General features: G+C 36.3%; 1 protein-coding gene across 1 annotated transcript in view; it reads right to left on the reverse strand.

Moving 5' to 3' along the window:
- GYRA (DNA GYRASE A) overlaps positions 1–25,258 on the reverse strand; it is a 287,743-nt gene that overhangs the window by 219,120 nt on the left and 43,365 nt on the right. Inside the window, exons 2-3 of the mRNA XM_089450417.1 lie at positions 3,534–3,603; positions 3,358–3,423 (exon numbers count right to left, since the gene is read on the reverse strand). Of these exons, the coding sequence (XP_089306543.1) occupies positions 3,358–3,423; positions 3,534–3,603 (136 nt within the window). The remainder of the gene's footprint in view (positions 1–3,357; positions 3,424–3,533; positions 3,604–25,258) is intronic.

The following is a 25,258-nucleotide window of genomic DNA, read 5'->3' on the forward strand; positions in this document are numbered from 1 at the left end:
TCAACTTAGGGTCTTGTTTCAAGGTTTCATGCACCTTGTCTTGCTGAAAATCATTATTGGAAAATCGTTCCTTTCACCTAGACCTTCGACCACCCTAACTATCAACTCATTAATAAAGCCCTAGGTCTTGGTTTGTTTGCAATTGGTCTCTCAAAGTAAAGCGGTATTATCTCCTTTGGACCACTGAGCCTGAAATTGTGTCTTTACATTAAAGACCTCTTAGGTCACTTTATACCTTAACTTTAGAATATCTATTAGATGACCTTATCACATACCAAGACTCCTCCCATCACTGAAAATCCTTAAAGAGCAAGGGGTTTTGGCTATGGTGACAATGGGCCACTACCCATTGTCGTCACTTAGTCTACTATTAACCTTTGAGGATGCCCCTCACCAAGGCATGCTAGATTTTGTGGCAATAGGAACCATCATGTGCAATTGTCTTGCTATGCAAAATCTTGCAAGATCTTGGTGCTATTCAAAAAAAGACCAACAAAATTATTCATTGATAATCAATTAGCAATAAAAATGGACAAGAATCTAGCTTTTCATAGTAAGACCAAGCAAGTCAACACCAAGTATCACTTCATCAGAACTCTTGTCAACAACAACAACGTTATCAAACCAGAATATTGTCTACCCTAAGATCAAACATCAAACATTTTCACAAAGCCATAACCATAAAGAAAAATAAAATTCACTATATTTAGAGAAGAACTTGGCATTTGTAAAAATAAACTTCAAGATTCAAGAGGAGAATGTTATCATCATAATCCTAAAGTTTGTTTAATTATTTAGTTAGAAAGTTTTCTAGATTGATAAAATTACTATAGAATGTATTTTTTTCTAGAAAAATAAAATCAATTCTAGAAGTGTTGTATTCCTGAAAAAAGAAAGGCCTTCTCATAACCCTATCAAAGCGATTATCCTTGAGTTGTTGAACAAGGACACGTGGCATGTTGAAATAAGGACCTCTTACGTAATGTTTATTTATCAATAAAATTATTTGTCTGAGGACAGCTCTAAATTTATCAACAATTCCCTGAAATCAAAAATAACAACAAAGACAAAACTCTTAACTCATTCAATTTCAAAGAGAATGGACAAAAGGTGCATTTGTGGATGTATAAAGCAATGTTAAAACAAAATCTAGTGTAAAGGGTAGTGGTAATGGTCATCTTGTAAAAACTACAACATTTTATACTAATATTGGTTCTTTATTTGCAATGTCATTACTTGATCAGGAGCCAAACTTTGAGAAATATTTTTCAATTGAATCAAAAGATAGTGTCAACTACTATTGCATACAATTTATGAAGATAGACAGAAATATAAAAGGGATGTAATCTGAATGAAGTCATAACTTCATAATCCAACTAAAGTAATCATGTGGACCTGTCTTAACAGGAAATCATCATCATGCACTAAAGGTGAGCATCATTCAATCCCAGAACCAAAGAAAGACAACAATATAACAAAGGTGAACGTGATGACAGTGTGATAAGATTATTTCCACTTACTTACAATTCAAACTAATTTCAAAGATCAATAATTTAATCTTTATCTTAACACATACTAAACACTATTGCCAACAAGGATTCAATTAAAAAAAAAATGCCTAGTACAATAGTGGTTTAAAAAAAAGAAATAATAAAATAAGATTTCAATGCATAGACAAAGTTGAAAATCAAGATGGAGACAAAGCCAATTCATTAAAACATCTCATAACAGTGAAGGTGAGCCTAACTTGTAAATTCAATGTGCAAGGCCATGATGGAATCCACGTGATTTAAGGAAAGTTAAGCCAAAAACTAGACCAATAAGCTCAATGACAATTGTCACAATATTAGTCATGTACATTCATTTTATCTTACATAGGTGAGGACCAAGTAAAGATGAACCTCTAAAGACAAATAATGAGCTAACCCTATCATAAACAGTTTAAAGCAAAATTAGTATAAGTTAACCAAAAAAAAAATCCTAAGCTTTAATTAAATGGCTCAACTTGAACAATGCTAAGATATTTACCTGTATAAATAGTGTTATGTTTATCTAATGAAATGACTTATGATATGAATGTGACCAAATACTCTCCATTCAGAAGAATTCACTATGACATAAAAGATTGCGAAGGAATCCTCTATAAGATAGATTCTAAGTTCAACACCTCTAACCACTAGCATAAACGATAAGCAATATAAACCAACAAAATAATATATGCGTGATTATACCATCATTAATGGTATGCTTAAAGCAAGAGATATACATCGCTATAAGCATATTTATAGCATCTTGTGCAAAATAGCAAAACTGACAACTTAAAGCACATTGTGAAGACAAGGATTAGAGGTTTTGTGTAATGGCATTAAAGCATTAAGCAAAGTAATAAAAAGTCACCAATTCATTGCAGCTAAGCTTATCCATTTATAAAAACTACTGACAACTTAAAGCACATTGTGAAGACATGGAATTAGAGGTTTTCTGTAATGGCATTAAAGCATTAAGCAAAGTAATAAAAAGTCACCAATTCATTGCAGCTAAGCTTATCCATTTATAAAAACTATGCAATCACGACTTAACTTTCCTTGGGATCAATTTTCCAAGGGCTTACATTAAATTAAAGGAAAAAAAGGGGTACAAGAGCATGACCCCAAGATCTTCAACTCACAAGATACAAGCACCAATAACAATGCCTGGTCTATATGACTGGAAATTGATTAACATAACATAATTAATTAAGCAAAGTCTTTCGGTAGAAATCACATAAGAGAAATTTTTGGCTGACGTGTCTCGAACCAACAAGTGTGGTTCATCATCAAGACCAAATGAACAGGCAGATCATGGCAAAGGCTTAAATTTCTCTTATGTGATTTCTACTGAAAGACTTTGCTTAATTCATTATGGATCACAAAAGCCTGAATACAGAAATAACATAATTAATAAACATCATTTTCACACAAATATTGAATTCAACAATTGACCAAACAAATGCAATTTTAGATCCAAAAGAAATTGATGACAGAAACCTGCACATCTATGAAACTGTCAAACTCTCTTACTCTTTTCATTTTTCCATATCAAGCAGTGATGCCTAGAGATCAAAATGATGATTGTGCTAAATATCATTTCTACACATTAAGATTGACGATTAGAAAACAAATTAAGTTATCACTAAATCATAACATTCCTAAATAAAGAAACTACAGAAATTTAGCATATTATTAAATTCATTGGACTATTCAGCAAGCAAAATGGTCCACAACTTTGAAACGTAAAACACAACATTCCCAAAGGATCAACTCCATTAAATATTGATGAAATAAAAGTAACAATAGCAAAATAGCTTGGTCATCTTACCTGTGCCATTCGCACCAACGCAGCATAAACTGCACTATCTCCATGGGGATGAAACTTACCTAGAACCTATCATTTCAATACATAAGACCATAACAATCCAATGCAAAATTAGAATATTAATGCGAATTTAAATAATGACAATATTTAAAATTTAGTTCAAGTATTTGAGCTTTCACCTCACCAACAACTCTTGCACATTTCTTATAGGGTTTCTTTGAAGAAAGACCCAATTCATCCATTGCAAATCTGAAACAAAGAGAAAAATCGCAAAGATTATTTTCATTGTAATAGTCCTAAACAACAAATATATAAAGTGCCCTTGCTCCATCATGAAAGCTGTTGCATGCAACCTAACAAGTAATATATGCTAGAATTTCATCTCATTCTCCATTTTATCTTAGCCTGAAAGAAAATGAACCTAGCATCTCCATCTTCCTATAACATTCAACAAGAAAACATGGCCAGATATACACACAAAGGTGAGTCAACAGAAGAAGCTTTTCCAAGGGATATACATATGAGAAAAACACCAAAGGAAATATCAGATATAGTAAGAATGACAAAGCACATCAAAGTAGTAGTCAAACTAAGGAATTGCTCTATTAAAATTGTGAATTAAATAAAGGCCAAACCTTACAATAATGATAAGCTCACCCACACATTTCTAAACGAGGCAAAAAGGAGATCTCGAAAAAGAAATATAGATGAAAGAAGACAAAACTATCAATTGATTTATAAATACAAATAAGAAAAGAACAAGCTTTCCCCACAAATTAAGACTACAAAAAATCAACCTTTGCCCATGTAAAATAAAGCATGTTTTCATTGTACTACATGAATAGAAGCCAAGGCCCCAAGGGCATAGATCAGCTGACAATAGAGTGTATTGTGTAGGGGCTCCTTTGTTGTTCAAACCTCACCTAGCTCATGTGTCATGCTTGAGCAATGTGTGGTGCACCAAGAGGTTATAGTGGTAAAGGTTGGAATCAACCTTGTCCCATCTAGGTACAAGATAGACCTAGTTGTCAATTACATTACACAAAAAAAACAGTAAAAGAAATGAATATAGCGTAGACCAATAACGAACATGTAAGATGGACTAAATTGCTTATTAAGTAATGAACCAATCAAGGCAAAAATGACAATTTATTAGCCATCAAGTAAAGAGAACTACTGGTAAGGAAAAAAAATAAGTGTATCTATAACAAGATCCAACATATAGAATTATGTTGTCTTTCTCTAAAAGAGAACAAATTCTCCAATCAGTGCCATACATGTCATCATTCAACACGTACACATATTTTTAATAGAATGACAAGCCATTTACTTATTGTTTATCAACAATGACACTAAAACGCAATAATATCTTGACATAACAATATTGGATTGGTAGACCCTTATATTCAAAACCATAACAAAAATTATTCTTAGTCTTGACTTCCACTATTGAGGGGAAAAACACTAATAAATCTTGAATTTAATCATTGAACTTCCGACCAAATTCCAAACGATTAGGTTTGCTCCCACTGGTAAAAATTTGAATTTGAATTAAGGAAAGAGTATAGGAAATGCGTTGAAGGCTATAGGACTAGCATTACAATATTGAACCAACTAAAACTCACAAATTAATCACAATGTCTTAATGCAAAGCTTCCCAAAACGAAATGTCATTCAATTACAAAAATTAGAGGATTATAAGGTCATCGCCAATTGCTTATAATTATGCCATATATGTACCTTGCTTAAGAATCACTTCCTCGATTTTTGCAACCTTGAGAAAGTATAGAAGTTGAGAAAATATTGAGTTCCAACACCAATTGCAATGTCGGTGTATCCTTTGGAAATGTTTCTCCTCAGATATGGAATTGTCAATATGCCACGAGATTTGCTCTTGACTAAAAAGGATGGAATCTATGACCAATAGTTCCAACATTGCCTACATCTGTATTAAGTAGTTAGAAGACCTACTACTTACAACAATTTCAACTCCCCAGTCCAACACTATTTCTACACTCCTAACTAATGGTTTGTTTCTCCAATTTTGCAATTAACTAATAAAGTCCACTTCAGTGAATTGACCATTCACTTGCTAATAAGCACAACAATTAATAACTCTAAATAATCCTCAACTAATTTAGGTACTACCTCAAAATGGCTATATCAATTAATTGCAATCTGCTTCACAATGATAAATGCAATAGCAATGCACTCAAACACTTAGTCAAGGACCAACGCAATAGCAATTTTCACTCATATCATTGGTATAGATAAATAAGAAAGTTGGGTTGACGAGATCAATAGCAACCACTAAATTCAACCTACCCCTAAATTAGAATAAAATGGTTCTACAAGGACTTTAAAAAAAGTATTCATCTGCTCAAGAAAAATCATCAATGACAAAAATTAGAGGATTATAAGGTCATCACCAATTGCTTATAATTATGCAATATATGTCCCTTGCTTAAGAATCACTTCTTCGATTTTTGCAACCTTGAGAAAGTATAGAAGTTGAGAAAATATTGAGTTCCCATACCATCACCTTTAATCAACTACTTTGCGTCCCTATGAATTTCCTCAAGACAATCCAAAAGAAACCAATGAATGGTTGGCATGCCAATGTCCAACACCAATTGCAATGTTGGTGTATCCTTTGGAAATTTTTCTCCTCATATATGGAATTGTCAATATGCCACGAGATTTGCTCTAGACGAAAAAGGATGGAATTTATGACCAATAGTTCCAACATTGCCTACATCTGTATTAAGTAGTTAGAAGACCTACTACTTACAACAATTTCAACCCCTAGTCTAACACTTTCTACACTCCTAACTAACAGCTTGTTTCTCCAATTTTGCAATTAACTAATAAAGTCCACTGCAGTGAACTGACCCTTCACTTGCTAATAAGCACAACACTTAATAACTCTCATTAATCCTCAACTAATTTAGGTACTACCTCAAAATGGTATCAATTATTTGCAATCTGCTTCACAATGATAAATTCAATAGCAATGCACTCAAGCACTTAGTCAAGGACCAACGCAGTAGCAATTTTCACTCATATCACTAGTATAGATAAATAATAAACTTGAGTTGACGAGATCAATAGCAGCCATTAAATTCAACCTACCCCTAAATTAGAATAAAATGGTTCCACAAGGACTTTAAAATAAGTATTTATCTACTTAAGAAAATAGCATGATAGACATACTGATACAACCAAGGCAATTTTCACGCATACATTCTCAATTTTGGCATCTAAAATTCTCCCTAGGTATCCATTACGATTCATCATCGTTGTTTGAACACTTGTGAAGAATTTGTCAATAGACCCAACAACAAAATTAAAGTATTAGACTAAAGCGAATGTAAGAATCAGATAGGGACTTCATGCACAAATGTGACAATGTGGCTATTCTTCAATCAAGAATCAATCAACTACCAAATCAATAATTGCTTACCTAATCCCACATCCATGTGCTCATCAATGCTTATAGCTCCCATGGCCCTATACATGCCTTTATAGAGGAAACCTATTTCAAGTTTGTTACCATCAACCAAGTGAAGAACCTTTTGTTATATAATCTTTTGCTTCACCTATTGTCAGATGCATGTATTGGCTAGGCGAGCATGCCCTCTATGCAAACCTAGCATTATCTTAAAAAATCATTTTTGGAATCGAGAATGCAATCTGCCCAAACTAAAAACATGTATGTATGCAATTCTTCTTAAAGCCTTTTGCACACAACTTTTTAAAAACGTGAAAAGAATAGAAATCAATTATTTTTTAGGTGGGGTTTACGGGTTAGACACAAAACCCACCTACAGGTGCCCTTACCATAACCAACACAACAAATTTCTAGTGATATAAATACACATCTTGGGTTGCGCTCAATGGCATAATGATACTTGGCATTAGGCGCCCTTACCATAGCCAACCCAACGAATTTCTAGTGATATAAATACACATCTTGGGTTGCGCTCAAAAGCATAATGATACTCGGCATCCATACTCTACAAAATTTTCCCCATATTAGCTATGTTATTCTCGTGTTTTTAAGCACTCCCCTGTCTCCATGAATCCCTTGTTTCCTTGTTGTGGTATTGAGCATCCCTACCTCACATCCATATTGCTCCTACTGAAGAGGAGAACTTCAATGACCCAAGGAAGGATTCGATGGAAGGTTCCACCAGTGCCAGTAGTCATGATTAGGTTATGTTGTAACTACATTACAGTGGTTTCTTTCAATAAAAGAACTTCATATTTCATCCCATTTTTATTGTATATCTTTCATGTTGATAAATGCTTAATAGGATTGATTACGGACTAACACGATATATATGCTTGAACACTTTGAATTCTTTGTCATGGTCTTGATCCCTTGATCGTGTTACAGTTCTACACCTTTAGAACAAGACATTATGGTTTGGACCCTTCAAGATCTACATCAAACGTAACACCCACCTGCCAATACTAGTCACCTATGTTGTGAATTCAAAGTGATTTGCAAATTTGTTTGAGTTTCTTTTTGATTTTTTTCTTCTGTTGTGTTAGGGCTATCAAACCTAGCACTAGGGAAATCTTCCTGTAACACCCTTACCAAAAGTTTGATAAGGGAGGACACTTACTCCCATCATGTCCAAAATTACTACTATTGCACCAACCTCACAATAACCTCCCCATTCATTTACAACTAAAAGAACTAGCAAGCCACCATATATGAACAAGCTCATATATATAGTTTTAAAACTATATATGAGCAAGCCCTATGTTAAACGTCGATTTTCACAATAATTGTAGCTCCTTCCATGCTTCTCCTTGAAATTTATAATATCCTTTTTGTTAAATTCTTATATGCATGTCAATGGCATCCTAATAAACAATCGCCTAACCACCACCTTATATAGTCACAACATTTCATAATTATAATATGGTCATACGTCTCTCATACCAAATATTTTCCTCCAATGAATGAGATTTTCATAATAATGTCATTTTCCCACATTCAAAACACAGTGTCATCATGTGCAACTTCTTCAATTGTGCACAATTGTGTCTTAAATTTTCAATCCACTTACAAACAACATTAAAGATACTACTATGACGCCATTGTTAGGTTTAAAGAATATGAAACTATTTCATATTAATGTTATAACTACGATACATCAAGTCTAACCTAAGGGGGCCTACATAGTGGTTTGTCCTTAGTTGTTCATCTTTGCCTATGAGGGCCTCCAAACCATTATGATAGATTAAAAATTCTTTTTGATTATATAAACATAAATAATAATAATAATATTAAAAACAACAACAACAAAAAATATGTTGCCTAGACATGACTTCAACCCCTTATATGGCTACTTTCCCCATATTTGATTTCCTCAACTTTTGCACTATGTGGGAATGAACAACCATGGACTACCAAATTTTTCAAATGTTGGCATTTGAGTAAAGTCAGAATACTATTACATGTCAAAGTGCCACAATGATATTACTTTTTGAAACTAAACAATGAACTTATTAAATTTCCCATTAAGTCATTTATTTAACTCAAAACATATTTTCATTTAATACAAAATTCGTTTTCAAAGTATTGCATGGATTGTATAACTACAACAAAATTAAATAGCAAAAGAAATAAAACACATACACAAGGATTTCCCCTTTAAATCAACTTCTCATTCCTTTAACCAAAACATCAAAGCTAGCCTATTCATTCCTTTTCATTCATTTTGATTGCATGTTAAAGTGCCACAATGATATTACTTTCCATTCTATCAAATTTTCCATTCTGGGACATTTTATTTAACACGAGACATATTCCTATTTAATAGAAAATTTGTTTTCAAAATATTAAACAGATCACATAACTACAACAAAATTAAACTATGAAAGAAAGATAACACATACACAAGGATTTCCCCTTAAATCAACTTTTCAATTCTTTAACCAAAACTCCAAAAGACAACCTCCATGGATTGCCAAAAAACCAATGGGTGCACAATTATCCAAATCGCACTGAACAAGGTCTATAAACTATTTGAGAGTGTACAACAAACCTGAAAAATAGAAAACCCTTGAACAACTCAGTTGTACAATTGTATACATTATACGACTGGCAGTCCAGCCTATCTATAACATACATGATCTACACTTATACAAGAACTTAATTAGCCTATTGTTTGGAGGATACAAATATCGTGTACACCCTTTTCCTACTTTCTAAAAAGCCAACTCTCTCTCTCGCTCTCTCTCTCTCTCTCTCATCATAACTCTAATTTACCCAAACCTCAATCTCAAAAAGATAACATGATCTTGAGTCGTGTGGTTGAGATTAAATCATGTTTTTCATCGATGCATTAAATGCACTTTATGAGGCTATTAAAAAACACAAGATATTTCTTTATCCTAAGACAATTACAAAATAAAATTAGTGACCATATTCCGAGGTGGTCGCCCGTGAAAGATCTTGAACCACTTTTTACACATCCAAACTGAACTTCTACAAGAATTTCATGCTCGAATTACATATTTGAACACTCCCTCTTAATGAGAAAAGAACTTTGCACCAATGCAAGTCTCTTTCTAAACATATCAAATTTCCCTTTTACCAAGGACTTGGTTAGAATATCAACTACCAACAAATCTGTGGGAATATACTTGAGCTTCACCTTATCTCTTATGAGGTAATTTTAGATACATATGTCCTTGACCTTGTCATGAAACACCAAATTATCATAGAGCTTATTACACCTCTGATTATCATAGTAAATCATCGTGAGGTCCAACTCCTTATCAAGCAAACCTACAAGAAAGTTGCAAAGACAAATGGCCTAACAACTAAAAGGGCTAGTGGACATGTATTTTGCCTCTACTAACGAAAAGCACCTCAAAAGTTTGGTTCTTGTTGTACTAGGACATCAACATTTCTCCTAAGCTAAAGTATCACCATGAAGCGCACTTCTTACTTGTTTTGTTGCGTGGCCAATCTAATCTAAATAACCTTGTAACTTCACTTCACCATCTTCGGGCTATCTCAGCCCATACTCTATTACGCCCCTCAAATATATGAGCACATGTTTTACTGCTACCCAATAATCTAGCCTTCGCCACACCATGAACTGAATCAAGGTGTTCCTTATAAAGCATCTATCTAATCTCATGTTGACGAACTATAGCTAGAGTAGGCCTAATTGTTAAGAACATGTGTTTCCTCCCAAGAGGTCACAGGTTCAAATGCAGAGGGGGGTAATGTAAGTACACCTCTATAGATATTAACAATGAAAACATCATGCAAAGTGAGTCTCTTGTCCCACACACAAAGCAGATTCCATACACCAATTTGGTGTCTAGCTGGTCTTGACCTTAAATTTAGATTATTATTATTATTATCAATATTTACTAAGGAACATATCAATTGTTGTACAGCATTAGATCCACCAACTCCAAATATAACATTGTCACCTTCAGATTAGTCTTCATGGGTGTGTCTGTCCATCCAAAGCCTCTTTAATATCTCAACTAGAAACCTACCCATGCCCAAGGAAAATATCCCCTAGTATTTGTCAAACCTTTAAAACTTAGCGTATCATGCTAATCAATGTTGCAAAAATCAGGTCGATACATATATTGTCAATGGCCCTGAAAAGAAAATATCGACAAGATCATAAATATGTTACAAAATATCGACAAAATTACAAAAAAATACAAAAACATTCAAGATTTCATCCCAACTACCAAACAATTGAGCACATTTTCACACTCCAAGTCATTACTGAATAGGCTCGTCATCGCTCTTTGAAGGTTTAAAGTTCTTTCGTACACTCCCAAAAAGCTTTTGCCATAGTCCCGACGAAGGAAATATCCCAAACACTCCATGACATTGGCATATTTCAAACAGTATAGGTTGCCATCATGAGACTATATTAGTCAATTTTCTGAGGCCTCAAGATGGCACACGCCCTTTTTGCAAAGCATCATTGAAGTAAGGATGCCCCCTCTCATCGACTCTTTAGGACCAATAACAAAGAGATAGAGTCCTTCCTACATGAGCATATCCAAGAAGTGGATGGTTCTTTTCTACATTAGGTGTTGATTTCATTGCTCCTATTCATGAATGACTTGTTCTTGTTGGCCTCTAGTCCCAAGGGTTACAAAGACAAATCAACGCACTAGCCGATTTTTGTGACCTTCAACAACTCATAATCAACCTAGGCAAGTCTAAGATTTTAATCTTGAATGCATCAAAAAGCTTTCTTATAGACTTAGATTTCTATTAGTAAGGGGCAAAAATCAAGGCACCACAATGTACACTTAACTTGGACTATGGTCCATGGGGCTTTGTTTTTATATGTGGGAGGCCCTCCAATCTCAATACCAAAACGGGTATGGTTTCAATGCCTTCATGAAGATATAGTGCTTCCACAGGCAGTTTTAGGACATCCTAACCAAAATCTATCTCATGGAGACAATTATTAGACCCACAATCCTCTATCACTCTGAGATCTAGGGAGTGAGATTGTTACAGACAAACATGACTAGGTTGGAGAGAGTAAACATCTTCCTTCTCAAGCACAACATCTATTGTAAGCGCAAACTTCTACAGTAAATGATTCAGCCAAAGTTTGACATCCACACTTTCCATCTCGAGATTAGTTTCTACTTCATCTCTTTCCTTGTTGATGTATAATCTCTCAAAGACTCTACCACCAAGAGAGAGGCACCCTTACCTTGCAATTTGCTCATCCCAAGTTCTTGATTTACATCCTCCTTGAGGTCAAGCACGAGGTTGGTTATCAGAGGTGTCACAACATCTCTAGCCAATTACTACCTCCGCAAAGAGCCTTCCCCCATTCAAATTCTCACTTGATGCAAAGAGCCATCTCTTGCCAGCTAGGCAAGTACTAGAGTAGGCTATCAAAGAAGATATCTTTAGAATGTACATTAAGGTCACTCAGATCTCACCTCTCACAAGCATGGGCTCTAAGATGTCCTTCTATCTAGGGCACTTTTCGGAGTTATGCCACAAAATTATTGTTCTCCCCCTTTATACGACTTGGCATTAGATGCACTCACTCAAGACCCCTCTACTACAAGTTGACTACCATCCACTTTCGATAGATACAGATCATACTATACCACAATATGATAGGATCTACCAAGTGTGCCACCTTCAAGCGCTGAAGATGAAGATGAACCCCATTTCGAGGTGTCGCCCATATTATGAGATCAAAAGACATTATCACCGCCTTTATAGGGAATCAAGCAATTTCCGCGATACTTCATTTCGGTACCAAGACCAGCAATGCTTAGCCCTCTTCATCGGGAAGATTGTCATCCACAAATATTAGCTCCAACCTACCATAGCATACCTTGCAATGACCAAACAAATCACCTCATACTTCCTTGTTTAGCCATCAAATTGAAGCAACAACTGGTAGGCAAAGTTCCAAAGAGTACCAAATAGTAGAATTGTGATACCTCTGGTTTCTTCTCAAACTCCCCTTATAGAAGACCCACCTATATTATCAAGACCAAATTAGAAATGTTGCACCCTAATTTAGACCACATATCCCCAGAGAGTAAGAGAGATAAGCTCTAAATGAATCTCAAGCAGAGCACCTCCCACTTGTCAAACTAGAAGCAACAAGTGGCAGGCAAAGTTCAAAGAGTACCAAATAGCAGAATGGTGATACCTTCGGTTTCTTCTCAACCACCACTTGTAGAAGACCCATCTATATTATCGAGACCAACTCAAAGATGTTGCACCCTAATTTAGACAACATATCCTCAGAGAGTAAGAGAGACCTCCCACTTGTCAAACTATCTGCTAAGAGTTTCTCGTGCTCATTCATGCACCCCCATATGATCATACAATCGAACCCTCTAATGGTTCCAAAGGATTTTGATAGTTAGTCAATTATTATTTTCTATCAATGTGCCTTTGATAATGTTCTCTACATATGTTATGATGTTATACTTCATCTTATATAAACTAACTAACTAAATAGGTTCTTAAGGTGTCCACCTTACTAATCTTGGACAAACTAACTTATTATTTTGTAAGGTCCGAAGCTACTAAAAATCAACACGCAATATTCTCATGAACAAAAACATCACGTTACTTGCTAGTGATAATATTGTTTGGAAGTAAAAATTGTGACATCGTGATACTTTACACCACTAATTTTAATGTCCATCTCAAACTCAATTGCCATGTCTAATTTGCACCCTACAATGAGCTTCTCTACACTTGTACAAAACAAGTCATCTACATACAACACCAAAACAAGCAAATTAATCCAAAGGAATATATAATATAAGTTACAGTCTGGTCCACTTTTGGTGAATCCTATATTCGACTAGAATACCACACTCTCGGTACCTACTTTATTCCATAGAGGGCTTTTTCCAGCTTACGAACTCACAACTACTTCATATTTACTTCAAATCCTTAAGGGTGCTCTATGTAAAATATTTCCTCAACTATCCCATTAAAGAAATTTGTCTTCACATTTATCTAATGTATCCTCCAACCAATTAATGAAACAAAGTGAATAACTATTCTAATGTAAGTATGTTTAACAGCTTGAGAAAATTTCTCCTCATAGTCGACCCCCTCTATCTAGAAGAACATTATCGCCACGAACCTCATTTTGAACTTTTGAATCCTACCATCTATTACATGCTTGATCTTGTAGAGCCAAATAGAACTCATTACTAACTACCCTTCTAGTCTTCACAATATGTCTGAGACATCATGCTTCGTGATGGAGGTGTATTCCTCCTCCATTGAATCTTGCCATATTCGTTCATCTACTACGTCCTAAAACCTGTAAGGGTTGAAATATATGATGTTCCTCATCAATGCCATGTTCTCTAGAAACTTCTTCGAAGTTCTCCTCTCTCTAAGTGCCCTCCTAGGACCATCAACATACTCTTCAGCATCCCTCAATGTTTAAGTGAACCACATAGGTCTCCTCAAATATTAAACAAAGTCACTTATAACCCAAGTTCAACCTTCAAAGCTTCCTTCATCTTCTATCACTAGAATACATCCATGCGACTTCCTAATTGTAAAGTCTTCCTCAAATTTTATGTTCCTGCTCACTAACTTGTAAGCCATTGAAATCTCACTATAACCCACAAATAAATACTTCTTATTAGTGAGCTCCAACTTAGTCCTCTAATTTAGGAAAACGTGGATATAAACTAGAGCCAAAGATGCGGAAATGACTCACCTCAAGCTTCATACCAATGAATACCTCCTACATTGTCTTGTCCTCTAAGATCCTATGAGGACATTGAAACTAAATGTACATTTTTGTGTTGCATGCCTGTACCCAAAAACAAAACAAAAAAATCGACATGTCATCATCTTAAAACATGTCCTTTACAACCCTTGTGATGGATCAATTATTCGACTTTGAAACTGCATTCTCTTGTTGGTTGTACAGAGCAATGAACTCCTTCATGATTTCTACCTCCTTGCAGAAACCCTCAAACTCCTTACATGTATACTCTCCCCCATTGTCCAATCCAAAAAGTTTGATCTTCTTCTTGTCTAGTTCCCCCACTAGAGCTACAAACTACAGAAACTTGCTAAAGACCTCGGCCTACATCTTTAGGAAGTAGATCCAAGTTTTGCAAGAAATTCATGAATAAATGAAAACATAATACATGCTTCCTATAATTGACGCTACTGGTATCATTAAACAAACATTTGAATGCACTATGTCGAGAAGTATCAAACATGCTCGTCCATTAATTTTTCAAGTTTGTATGTTATCACCTAATCGATTTCGTACTAGTTGTGTGAAGACTCTATAGAAGAACCCTCCTCTAAATGTATGCATATTGATGTGGATCCATAAACTTAGCTAGCGAATGCTTGCCAACCTAGTTATGCATCGATACTATTCAAACACTCCTGAGTGTTGATCATGAATCTCTAACCCAATTGCATAGGCATTTGTCATTACAATCCACTACCTGTTAAATTCTAAGAGTATTGGAATCATATTTTTTCAAGGGCTTCCTCTTCTCCCAAGGTAGAGTCAACCTAAAGAGAGAAAGAGCTAATGTGGTGACACTAGGCAACCTTCTTAGCCTCCCACAGGTTGCACTTAGTTCAAGGACTTTAATATCAATGACCACAAGCCTAGGAAGTCACAAATTGGCACCATTGTAGAGAACAAAGTCTGTCTCTAAAGATTCAATGAATCGACTCCATTGTTTTGATCGAGGCATTTCTTTGAAAATCATTTCTCCTCTTGTAACTCTACAAAAGAACGAAGTGTTATTGCAAAAGATTTTAAGCGAATTTTCTTGTTTGTAGAGGTGAGGGCATTCAATAAACTTTAAGAAAATAAAGACTCATATGGTGACTCCCCTAATATTGAAATGGCATTAGGGGGCATTTTTGTTGGAGTTCAGAATTATACTGAGAGGGGGGCTAAATCAATATAATGATAATTTCTACATATTAAATTCCATTCAAACATCATAAAACATCAATCTCATTAATTGAACAAGCAACACAAGATATGCGTGGAAACCCTTACATAAGAAAACCACAAAACTTCATAATATGAAAGATGGTGCAAACACCAACCTAAACATCACTCCCCTCTACTACATCATACGCACCAACCTACAAGAAACACTAATTTGCTTTGCTGCTTTATAGGCACCAACTGTTGATTTTTAATAGTGTTACGAAAATCGCGATATTATGGGCAAATCGTGATTTTTTGAGTTTGGCGATAGTATCGCCAGATTTATATATATATATATATATATATATATATATTTTTTCTCCGATTTTTTTATGAAGAAGAGGAGGTGACACAACCTACCCAGACTACCCCTGTCACCAATAGAGGACGTGGTCTACCTCCTGTAGCTCCTAGTTCTTCAACTTCTAGAGCACAGCAAAGTCCACTGCCAGCTCCACCGGCATCTACATCTAGAGGGAAAGGGAAAGGGAAAGCTATTGCATTTTCTCGAAAGAGGGGCAGAGGAAATTAGTAGTATTAGACTTTAGTTATTTGGTTCATTTCATTGTATATGACATTAGGACTCATGATATGAGATACATTATTATATTTTTTCTTGATATTTTGAGGCTGAGTTGGGACTCAAGAGTCAAGACTTACTATTCAGGACATGATTCATTGTTATGTGTGATGTAGCACTAGAAATGATATTACACATCTTATATATTAGTTCTTTTATCATATTTATGTGTCAATGTATTGATTTTATGTTGTAGATGCTTTAGATATTAAAAAAATTGAAAAACAACGAATATTTTTGTATTTTATGATTTTTTTTTCCCAATTTTTACTGATTTTTCCCCCTCGCCGATAATATTCCGATAATGATAATTGCAACATTGATTTTTAAAGCGCAATAAAGACAAGCACAATTGTCTGCTATAGATAATTACGTCCAATGACACTATTCTTACTATAGCACATTCCAGTTCACTAAGAAATTATACTTCAGAAAATTTCAACCATAAGTGTAGTAGGGTAGTAGAGATGACAATAAGATAAACATGTACAAGAGAAAAACTTTACCCTAGAATATCCAACTTCAGGAAAAACCCAACAATCTTTTCTTAGAAGAACTTGTCCAATTCAACAAATGTACAATCTGAATATCCCAATCAAACTTGGTCAAACTAACCAATCAAATCATCTAAGTCAAACTTGGTCAAAAGAGAGAAAATTTCAGACTTAAGCAACAACCAGTCAATTCTGGTCAAACAAGCTAAATTTCAGCCTCTGTAACTTCTATCCAACTCTTGTCAACAAGCCGAATTTCGGCCCCTGCAACTGCCTCAAGAATTGTATTCAGTTGTCCCATAATATCGATCAACTGCCTTAGTCAAACTTGAATCAAACAAAAACCCAGAAACTTCGATCAACACATGTCAAATAACCTAAAATATTCACAATCAATATTCGTCAAACAAGTCAAACATCTTATGTACTTTGTTGGTCTTCTCTCTCTCTTCCCTTTGTATGTGTGGATAGAAAACAAAATAATATATGATCCAAATTGATGCCAAATGGATCTAGACGATTGGTCAAAATATTGAGGTCAAATAAGGAGGTTTTTGACCAAGGGTCAAACACATTCGTATGGTGGGGCCAACCTGATTGTCTAGGGCCTAACTAAAACTCAAAAATAATATTTAATTTTCTTTGACTCTCTTAACTTGGAGACCTACCTTAGCTATAAAAATTCAACAATCCCTCTTATTTATGGATGTATTCATCTTGACTTCCTAAAATGTACATTTGTTTATAAAAATTTACTTCCCAACAAAAGCTTGAAAGAGCTAGCTGATGCAGGAGCACAAGGCTTGAAGACAAAAGGCTTCAAATTTTATTCCAAAAATACAAAAAAAGTTTATAAGCGAAGGAGTGGGATCCTTTAACTGTCACTTTACAAACTTTCTAGATAGGACTTGAGCTAGAATTCAGGGATTTGGATTATCTTGTAATTAATTCAAGTAGTTAAACTTAGTTGAGATTCTCAAGGAGAATATCACGCAAATTATATAAGATTAGGCAGTGTCAGTCCATTGATTTAGGATTTGGTTGTTGTATGTACAGGTATTTATATTTATGTAAGTTTTCAACTAGTGTAATGGGATTTGGTTGTGGATGATTGGACTTTAAAATTGAAGTCTCTCTATGTCTCTGTGTATTCTGCGCATGAATGGTCAATCCTGGAGGTTTTAAATTTCCTTCAAAATATTTTTGAATATTTTTGATTTCCAATTTGGACCCTTTAGAACTAGATTTTGTATAATCTTTTGTTATCGTGTTTAAATCTTCACTCACTGTGTATTAAATAGTATGGATATGTTTTAAGAAATATACCTTACAAACAGGCTAAACTTGGCGGAAGTGCAAATTCTTGGCGGAACGAAGAAAACCTCAACAAAATTCGTGAGAACCCCCGAAGAAGATCTGAATCGTTTGATCGACAGTCAACAAATCTAACGGTGATCGCGTGCTAACAAGCGTGGACGTTAATTCCAAAAACGGACGCGATAAATTATAACACTGAGTTAATAGCTTAGTTAATCGTGACCGTTCGCTTGAAGGAGTCAGATTCGACAGTGATCACATCGAAAAATGCACGGGAGTTAATATAAATTTCAGACGCGATATTTTATCGAGTGTGATTTAATCCAATTGAATTCTGAATCGATCATAGTCGTTAATTAAGAAGAGATGAGATCCGACGGATATCGCTCCAAAATATGCACGCGGGTTAACTTCAATTTCGGACCCGAGAAGGCTATGAACTACAGTTGTATTTCCTTTCGATTCCGTGGAAAATCTAAAGGTTTGCCAAATAACGGGTAAATTAAACAATTCTGCTATTTTCGCAGAATAACTAAATTTGGAGGTTGATGACTGATACTCCAAAGGAAACCCGAGAATAAGTCCCACCTCAACTTGAAGAGATCGTTTCTGGTTTTGAACGATTATCCTTAGCAAATACTCCAGCGTTGGAAAACCCTTCCCCAATTCCAACTCCTCCAACTTATCGCATCTCTGTATGGTTAGATGTGTCAAACATGGCAACTCAGTGGGGAGCTCTTTCAACTGCTTACATGCATCTACCCAAAGGTATTCGAGCTTTGGGAAGTGAGGCACTCGCTCCACATCGCAATTCGTGAGAGTGAAGCTTTCCATATCTTTCATCACCTGCATGTCTTGCGGAAGGTAATTATGACCATCTCCACCCACAAATTCCAATCTCAGCTCTCTCATGTTTGACCAATTTCCCATAACCCCCTCCTTAACTGGCGATTTTATATTTGCAATGAAAACCCTGAGACGCCTCAGACTTTGCAGATCCTTTAAACAGGCAGACGCTCCTTCCGCATTTGCGTCCTTCTCGAAATCCAATTCAATCCTGGTCCCCCACATCGTCAATATTTCCAGTGAAATCAATTCCTTGATCCCACGCGAAAGATGCCTCACCTCGTCGCACATGTCTATTTGGAGGACCCTCAAACGTTTGAGTTCAGTTATCCTCTGAGGAAGGCACCGTAATTGACGACTCCAACTAGCTATGTTGATGTACATATCCACTACATGTGGAAAGCAACCTGCATCATCATCATGCAAACGAATCTAGTCACCTACTAGACATATCCCCTTTGCAAATGGATCTAGTCACCCATAAAGCCAAATACTCATTGGTTGGTCAAGTACCCCCAACATAAGAATAGTCCTTACTTCACTAACCCACCAAGTCGTCCCGTAGAACCATGTCAAGTACCCCCTGACAAATGGTTATCCCTTGGGCCCATTTACCATTCCGGCATGTCATCCCATTCTATTGAATGGTAAAATACTTGCTTGATGCTATGAGACACTCACTCAACCCACTAGCCTAGTAACCTTTAGCAATATATTGAGGTAACCCATGACTGGGGGAGCACTCTGGGCCTTGATTCTCATTGGGCCAATATCCCTAGCCACATTACATGGCCCCTAATCATTACCCATGAATTGTCAATATCTTGATCTAGGGAGACTGTTTGCCCATTGATGCTACACCAACATTCCCTCTTACCGAGGGAGGCACTATCAACCAATCCGAGCCTATCCTTGACATATACAAACTTTGCCCTAGCAAAAGGCTTTGTGAGAACATCGACAACCTGCTCCTATGTAGAAACATATTGGTGCTCCACTGCTCCTTTCTGTACCATGTCACAAATATAGTGGTACTTAACCTCAGTGTGCTTCGACCTGTCATGAAAACTCGATTTTCTAGAAGCTTCACATAGATTTGATAATCACAATATATCACGATCGTTTCCAACACCAGGTCAAACAATCATGCAAGTAGCTTTCAAAGCCACACTACTTCACATCTCGCCAAGCTAGCTGCAACATACTTAGCTTCGAAATTGTTGAGAATGAGAGATGCTTACTTTTGACTCATCCAAGAGATCATCAAATAACCCAAACTAAAACAACATCTCGATGTACTTTTCCAGTCATCAGTACTTCTTGCCCAATTGGAATCTGTGAATCCTTGCAGTTGAACTTCACCATTTGAAACACATCTCAATCCATAACGCACTGTAGCATTTGGATATCTCAATAAATGCTTTGCTTCTATCTAATGTTCCTTCCTCAATTCCACCTCGAACTAACTATGAGTATTCACTGCAAAGCAAATGTATGGCATGGTATTAACCAAATACATTAAGGATCCAAATAATCGTCAATACATATATGGATCCACCAAATTTAACTCGAAGACTCTCAACTTCTTTAGATTCGTCACCATGGAAGTGACCATGGACTTCCACTCCATCATCCCAAATATTCGAAGCATCGTAATAACATACTTCCCTTGACCAAGGAAGATATCACTCAGCTTCAACTATTCGTCTAGTCCCAAGAAGTAGTGCATCAAACCTAAATCCTTCATCTTGAAATCAGAGGTCAACTCCCTCTTACATTGATTTCACCCAACTTCTACCATACTTCTAGTCCCAAGAAGTAGTGCATCAAACCTAAATCTTTCATCTCAAACTCAAAGGTCAACTCCCTCTTACACTGATCAATGAGACTCTCTAATCTTGTCAAAAACAAGTCATCACAATATAGCAACAAAATCACAAGCTCACCTCCAACAACCTTGTAGTATAGATTCAAATCAACATCAATCTTGGTAAAACCAAGACTCATCAGGTATCCATCAATGTGAGAGTACCAAACTCGAGGTGTTTGCTTGAGTTTGTACAAAGCTTTCTTCAATCTTCAAACATGAGTCTCCCTCTCATGTGCCTCAAAATAGTGAGGTTGTTCTATGTACACATATTCGTCAATCACTCCATTGACAAAAGTAGTTCTTACATCCATCTAATGCAATTTCCAACCTTTAATAAAAGTAATAGAAATAATCATTCTAATAGAAGTGTACCTAGAAACTAGAGCAAACATGTCTTCATAGTCCTCTCTCTCTTTCTGGGAGAAGCCTCTTACCACGAATGTTGTTGTATACTTGTCAACACTGCCATCCACGGCATGCTTGATCTTGTAATCAACTTGAAGGTCACCACTAACTTCCCTTCAAGTCTCATCAGAATATCCCCCACATCATTCTCCATAATAGACGAGTATTCCTCCAACACTGCATCCTTCCAAACTTGCTAGCATGTTGCCTCGTCATATTTGGATGGCTCGGAATCAACAGTGTGAGTCGTCAATGATGCATATCCTAAATAATTCTGAGAACACTTCCTTTCCCAAAAAGTGCCATGGGGAGCTGCATGCCCCTCTACAGCGTGCAATGTACTACAAAACATTGTCGGCCTCTTCTTGGTTTCTGGAACAATCACCCTAGGTGGGTCTATAGGTTCATTTGGCCCTTTTTGCTCTTCTTGATCATCTAGAGGATGTTCCACAAGCCTTGAGCCCATATCCTTGGGAGCCTCTTGTGCATCATTAGTGTCCAAGTGAAATCCTTTAGACTTCCAGTAGGCAACATCCTCATCAAAAGTAACATCATGACTGACCTCAACCTGTCGCTGAGCCGAAACATAAATTTCGTAAGCCTTTGATGTCTCACTATATCCATCAAGCATCCCCATCTTCAAAAAATGCTTCAGCATCATCCTCTTCTCCTTGGGAACATGAATGTAAACAAGTTAACCAAAGATCCCCAAATGCCAAACCTCTCGTTCCTAGCCTATGAAGGCCTCTTTGGGAATCATATTCCCAAAAATCTAGTGAGGACTTTTGTTTTGAACATCGATTGTTGTCTTGGATGCCTCTCCCCATAAGGACATGAGTAAGTCTTAATCATGAGTCATTGCTTTAACAACTTCCATAATAGTTCTATACTTTCTTTCAGCAATCCCATTGTGTTGACGATTGTCAGGGACTATCAGCCCCCTCTTAATCCCAACTACCTTACAAAATGCAATTAGTTCACTAGAGGTATACTCCCCTCCATTATCTGACCTCGAGATTTTAAGCTTCTTCCATGTAAAGTTATCCACTTGAGCCTTGAATTCTTGAAACCTGATAAAGACCTCAACCTTGGTGTTCAAGAAATAAATCCATGTCTTCCAGGAGAAGTCATCAACGAAGGTCACACAATATAGAAACCACGCAACGATGACACTGACATTGGTCCACACACATTTGAGTGTATTAGATCCAAATTTCCTTTAGATCTACTTTCAGAGTTCGGAAAAGCTCCTTTAACGTTCTTCCCAAGTGTACAACCTTCGCAAACTCCATCATGCTCTACCTAGATTTCTAGAAGACTTGTAACCATCATCCTTAATGAGGGTAGAGCCTTATAAGGAATGTGACCAAATCTTCGGTGCCATAATTCACATAGATCGGTGTTATCATGTACCAATGCATGAATTGATCATCCTAGGAGTCTATACAAGCCTCCTCGAACACAAATCAGTTTGGCACAATCAAAGCTAGAGTCCTTCCATTCAAGAACTTGTCCATCAACAAAAGCAACTCTATAACCTTTATCTTCCAAGCATGAAGTAGACCGCAAATTCTTTTTCAAACCAAGGGCATACAATACATCATTTAAGAAAATGTTACCCCCTGACTCCAACTGAAAAGATGTTGAGCCAATGCCTTTGACTGCATACTTTTTATTGTCACCAAGTTCCACTTTCTATGTTGATTCTTTTCTAACAATTTAGTGAAACTTTAACGTTTACCAGTCATATGTCTAGAGAACTTGTGATGAGAACATTCGCTTGCATGAGTACATACCAACAAGCATCATAGTGGATTTCAAGGAGGACAAGGGTTTGGTGGGTTATGTTATTTTCCAAGAACTTCTCCATCAACAAAAGCAACTCTATACCCTTTATCTTCCAAGCATGAAGTAGAGCGCAAATTCTTTTTCAAACCAAGGGCATACACTACATCATTTAAGAAAATGTTACCCCCTGACTCCAACTGAAAAGATGTTGAGCCAACGCCTTTGACTGCATACTTTTTATTGTCACCAGGCTCCACTTTCTATGTTGATTCTTTTCTAACAATTTAGTGAAACTTTCACGGTTACCTGTCATATGTCTAGAGAACTTGTGATGAGAACATTCGCTTGCATGAGTACATACCAACAAGCATCATAATGGATTTCAAGGAGGACAAGGGTTTGCTGGGTTATGTTATTTTTCAAAATTTGGAATTTGTTGATGAAAACCTTGGCGATTTGAAGAAGACAAATGCGGTAGACAAACCATTGGATGATGAAAAGATTCTAGCATTTCCACTACCTCATGTGATAAACATCATGGCAACCAAGAGGGTGCTAATGGGAGCACCCTTTTTGCGATTGGGAGGTATGGATCTCTACTTTATTCATGGAGATCCCATCCGTGCCATGGCTAATGAGAGCTTCATGGAGGAATATATGAATTAGCACCTTCCATTTCCAATCAAAGCTAGCTACTCCATGGTGCATGAAGAGCACATTGCAGGTCATATCTCCTTAGGTCTTTGACAACGAAACAATGTTGAATCAAGCAATGCGTATTTTATTGTTGATCAACATCTAGGCATATTCATCAATGGCGTGTTAGAAAATCAAAAAGGCAGAAACATTTTCTTATGCTCGATAATTACTTGTGATGTTCTTGATTTCTTATTAAGTTTCTTTATATCTTCTTTCTTTTAGTTCATCAAGCAATTACCAAAGCAATATCACATAAATCAATTGCCACCAAATATAGGCACACAGCTAGGGCAAAACCCCTTTATAGGGGAAAACCAATCAGTCATTCTTCCTTCAATAGCTTTCCTAAGATATTCCAAGACTCTAGACCTTGACACAAACTTTCCTCCACACCAAGTCAGCCTTCTCCTATCATTGCAGATGATCCTAATTGACCTAGCAGCAGTAGCAACACTTTCTAAGACCCAACAACTTCGACCTTGCTTTGGACACTTCGATATTCACTTAAAGACCTCGATCTTCTCTTAGAAACTTCGATCTTGGCCCAATACAACTTCTAGAGGCAGCAGCACCCAGCAACAGTAACTTCGACCAATACTTTGATCTGGCAGCAACAACATGAAGTAACTGGCTACAGCATCAACAAGGGAACTTCGATCTTCCAAACTAGGGCACGAGAGAGAGAGAGAGAGAGAGAGCAAAACTTCCATTCTCCTTCCTTCCTTCTTGCCTGCTCCTAGACAAAACTCGCATTCTTTTTGTTTCCTTCCTCTATTTCGCACTTTTTCCCAACTTCAAGAAAATATCGAACTTGCTTGAGTGATGTCCTCCAAATGAATTCGAACTGCTTCATTTATAGCCTTTAGGTGGGGTTGAATAGCCTTCCTTGAGGACAACTTTATCATCTTACGGCCGACTTAGTGTGGAGGCAACGTAATTCATCTTTGACTCGATAATAAAACTTTTACATGATTCAAAAGCCCAAGAAGGGTCTCTTTAAATGTACAATGACTCTATTAACTCAGAATAAATCCTAGAAGTCCTCAATAAAGACTTTGACCTAAAACATGATGACCCAAGCATGAAGCCCATACCTTAATAAGTCATAATAATAATTATTTTCTTTATTCTAAGTACATTACATGATGACTCAAATACATTAATGAAGACCAAACCTAGTTACGCTTTGCAACACTTCCTCTTAACTAGGGAGGTATTCATCATATACAAGTACAAGGAATATCTCAACTAAACGAACCATGAAAAATTTTAGGCACTGTAATGCTATGGACTAGATTCTTGACTAGGGCAATCTATCCAAGTGGGACTAAGATGGACTCAAGCTTTCAACCTCTCTAGGTACCATCAAGCTTACTTACTAACCATCAACCCAGGGATCTAGGCG

Source organism: Pinus tabuliformis, chromosome X (assembly GCF_031772625.1).
Source record: "Pinus tabuliformis cultivar Carrire ecotype Pingquan chromosome X, CPIR1, whole genome shotgun sequence".
NCBI lineage: Eukaryota > Viridiplantae > Streptophyta > Pinopsida > Pinales > Pinaceae > Pinus > Pinus tabuliformis.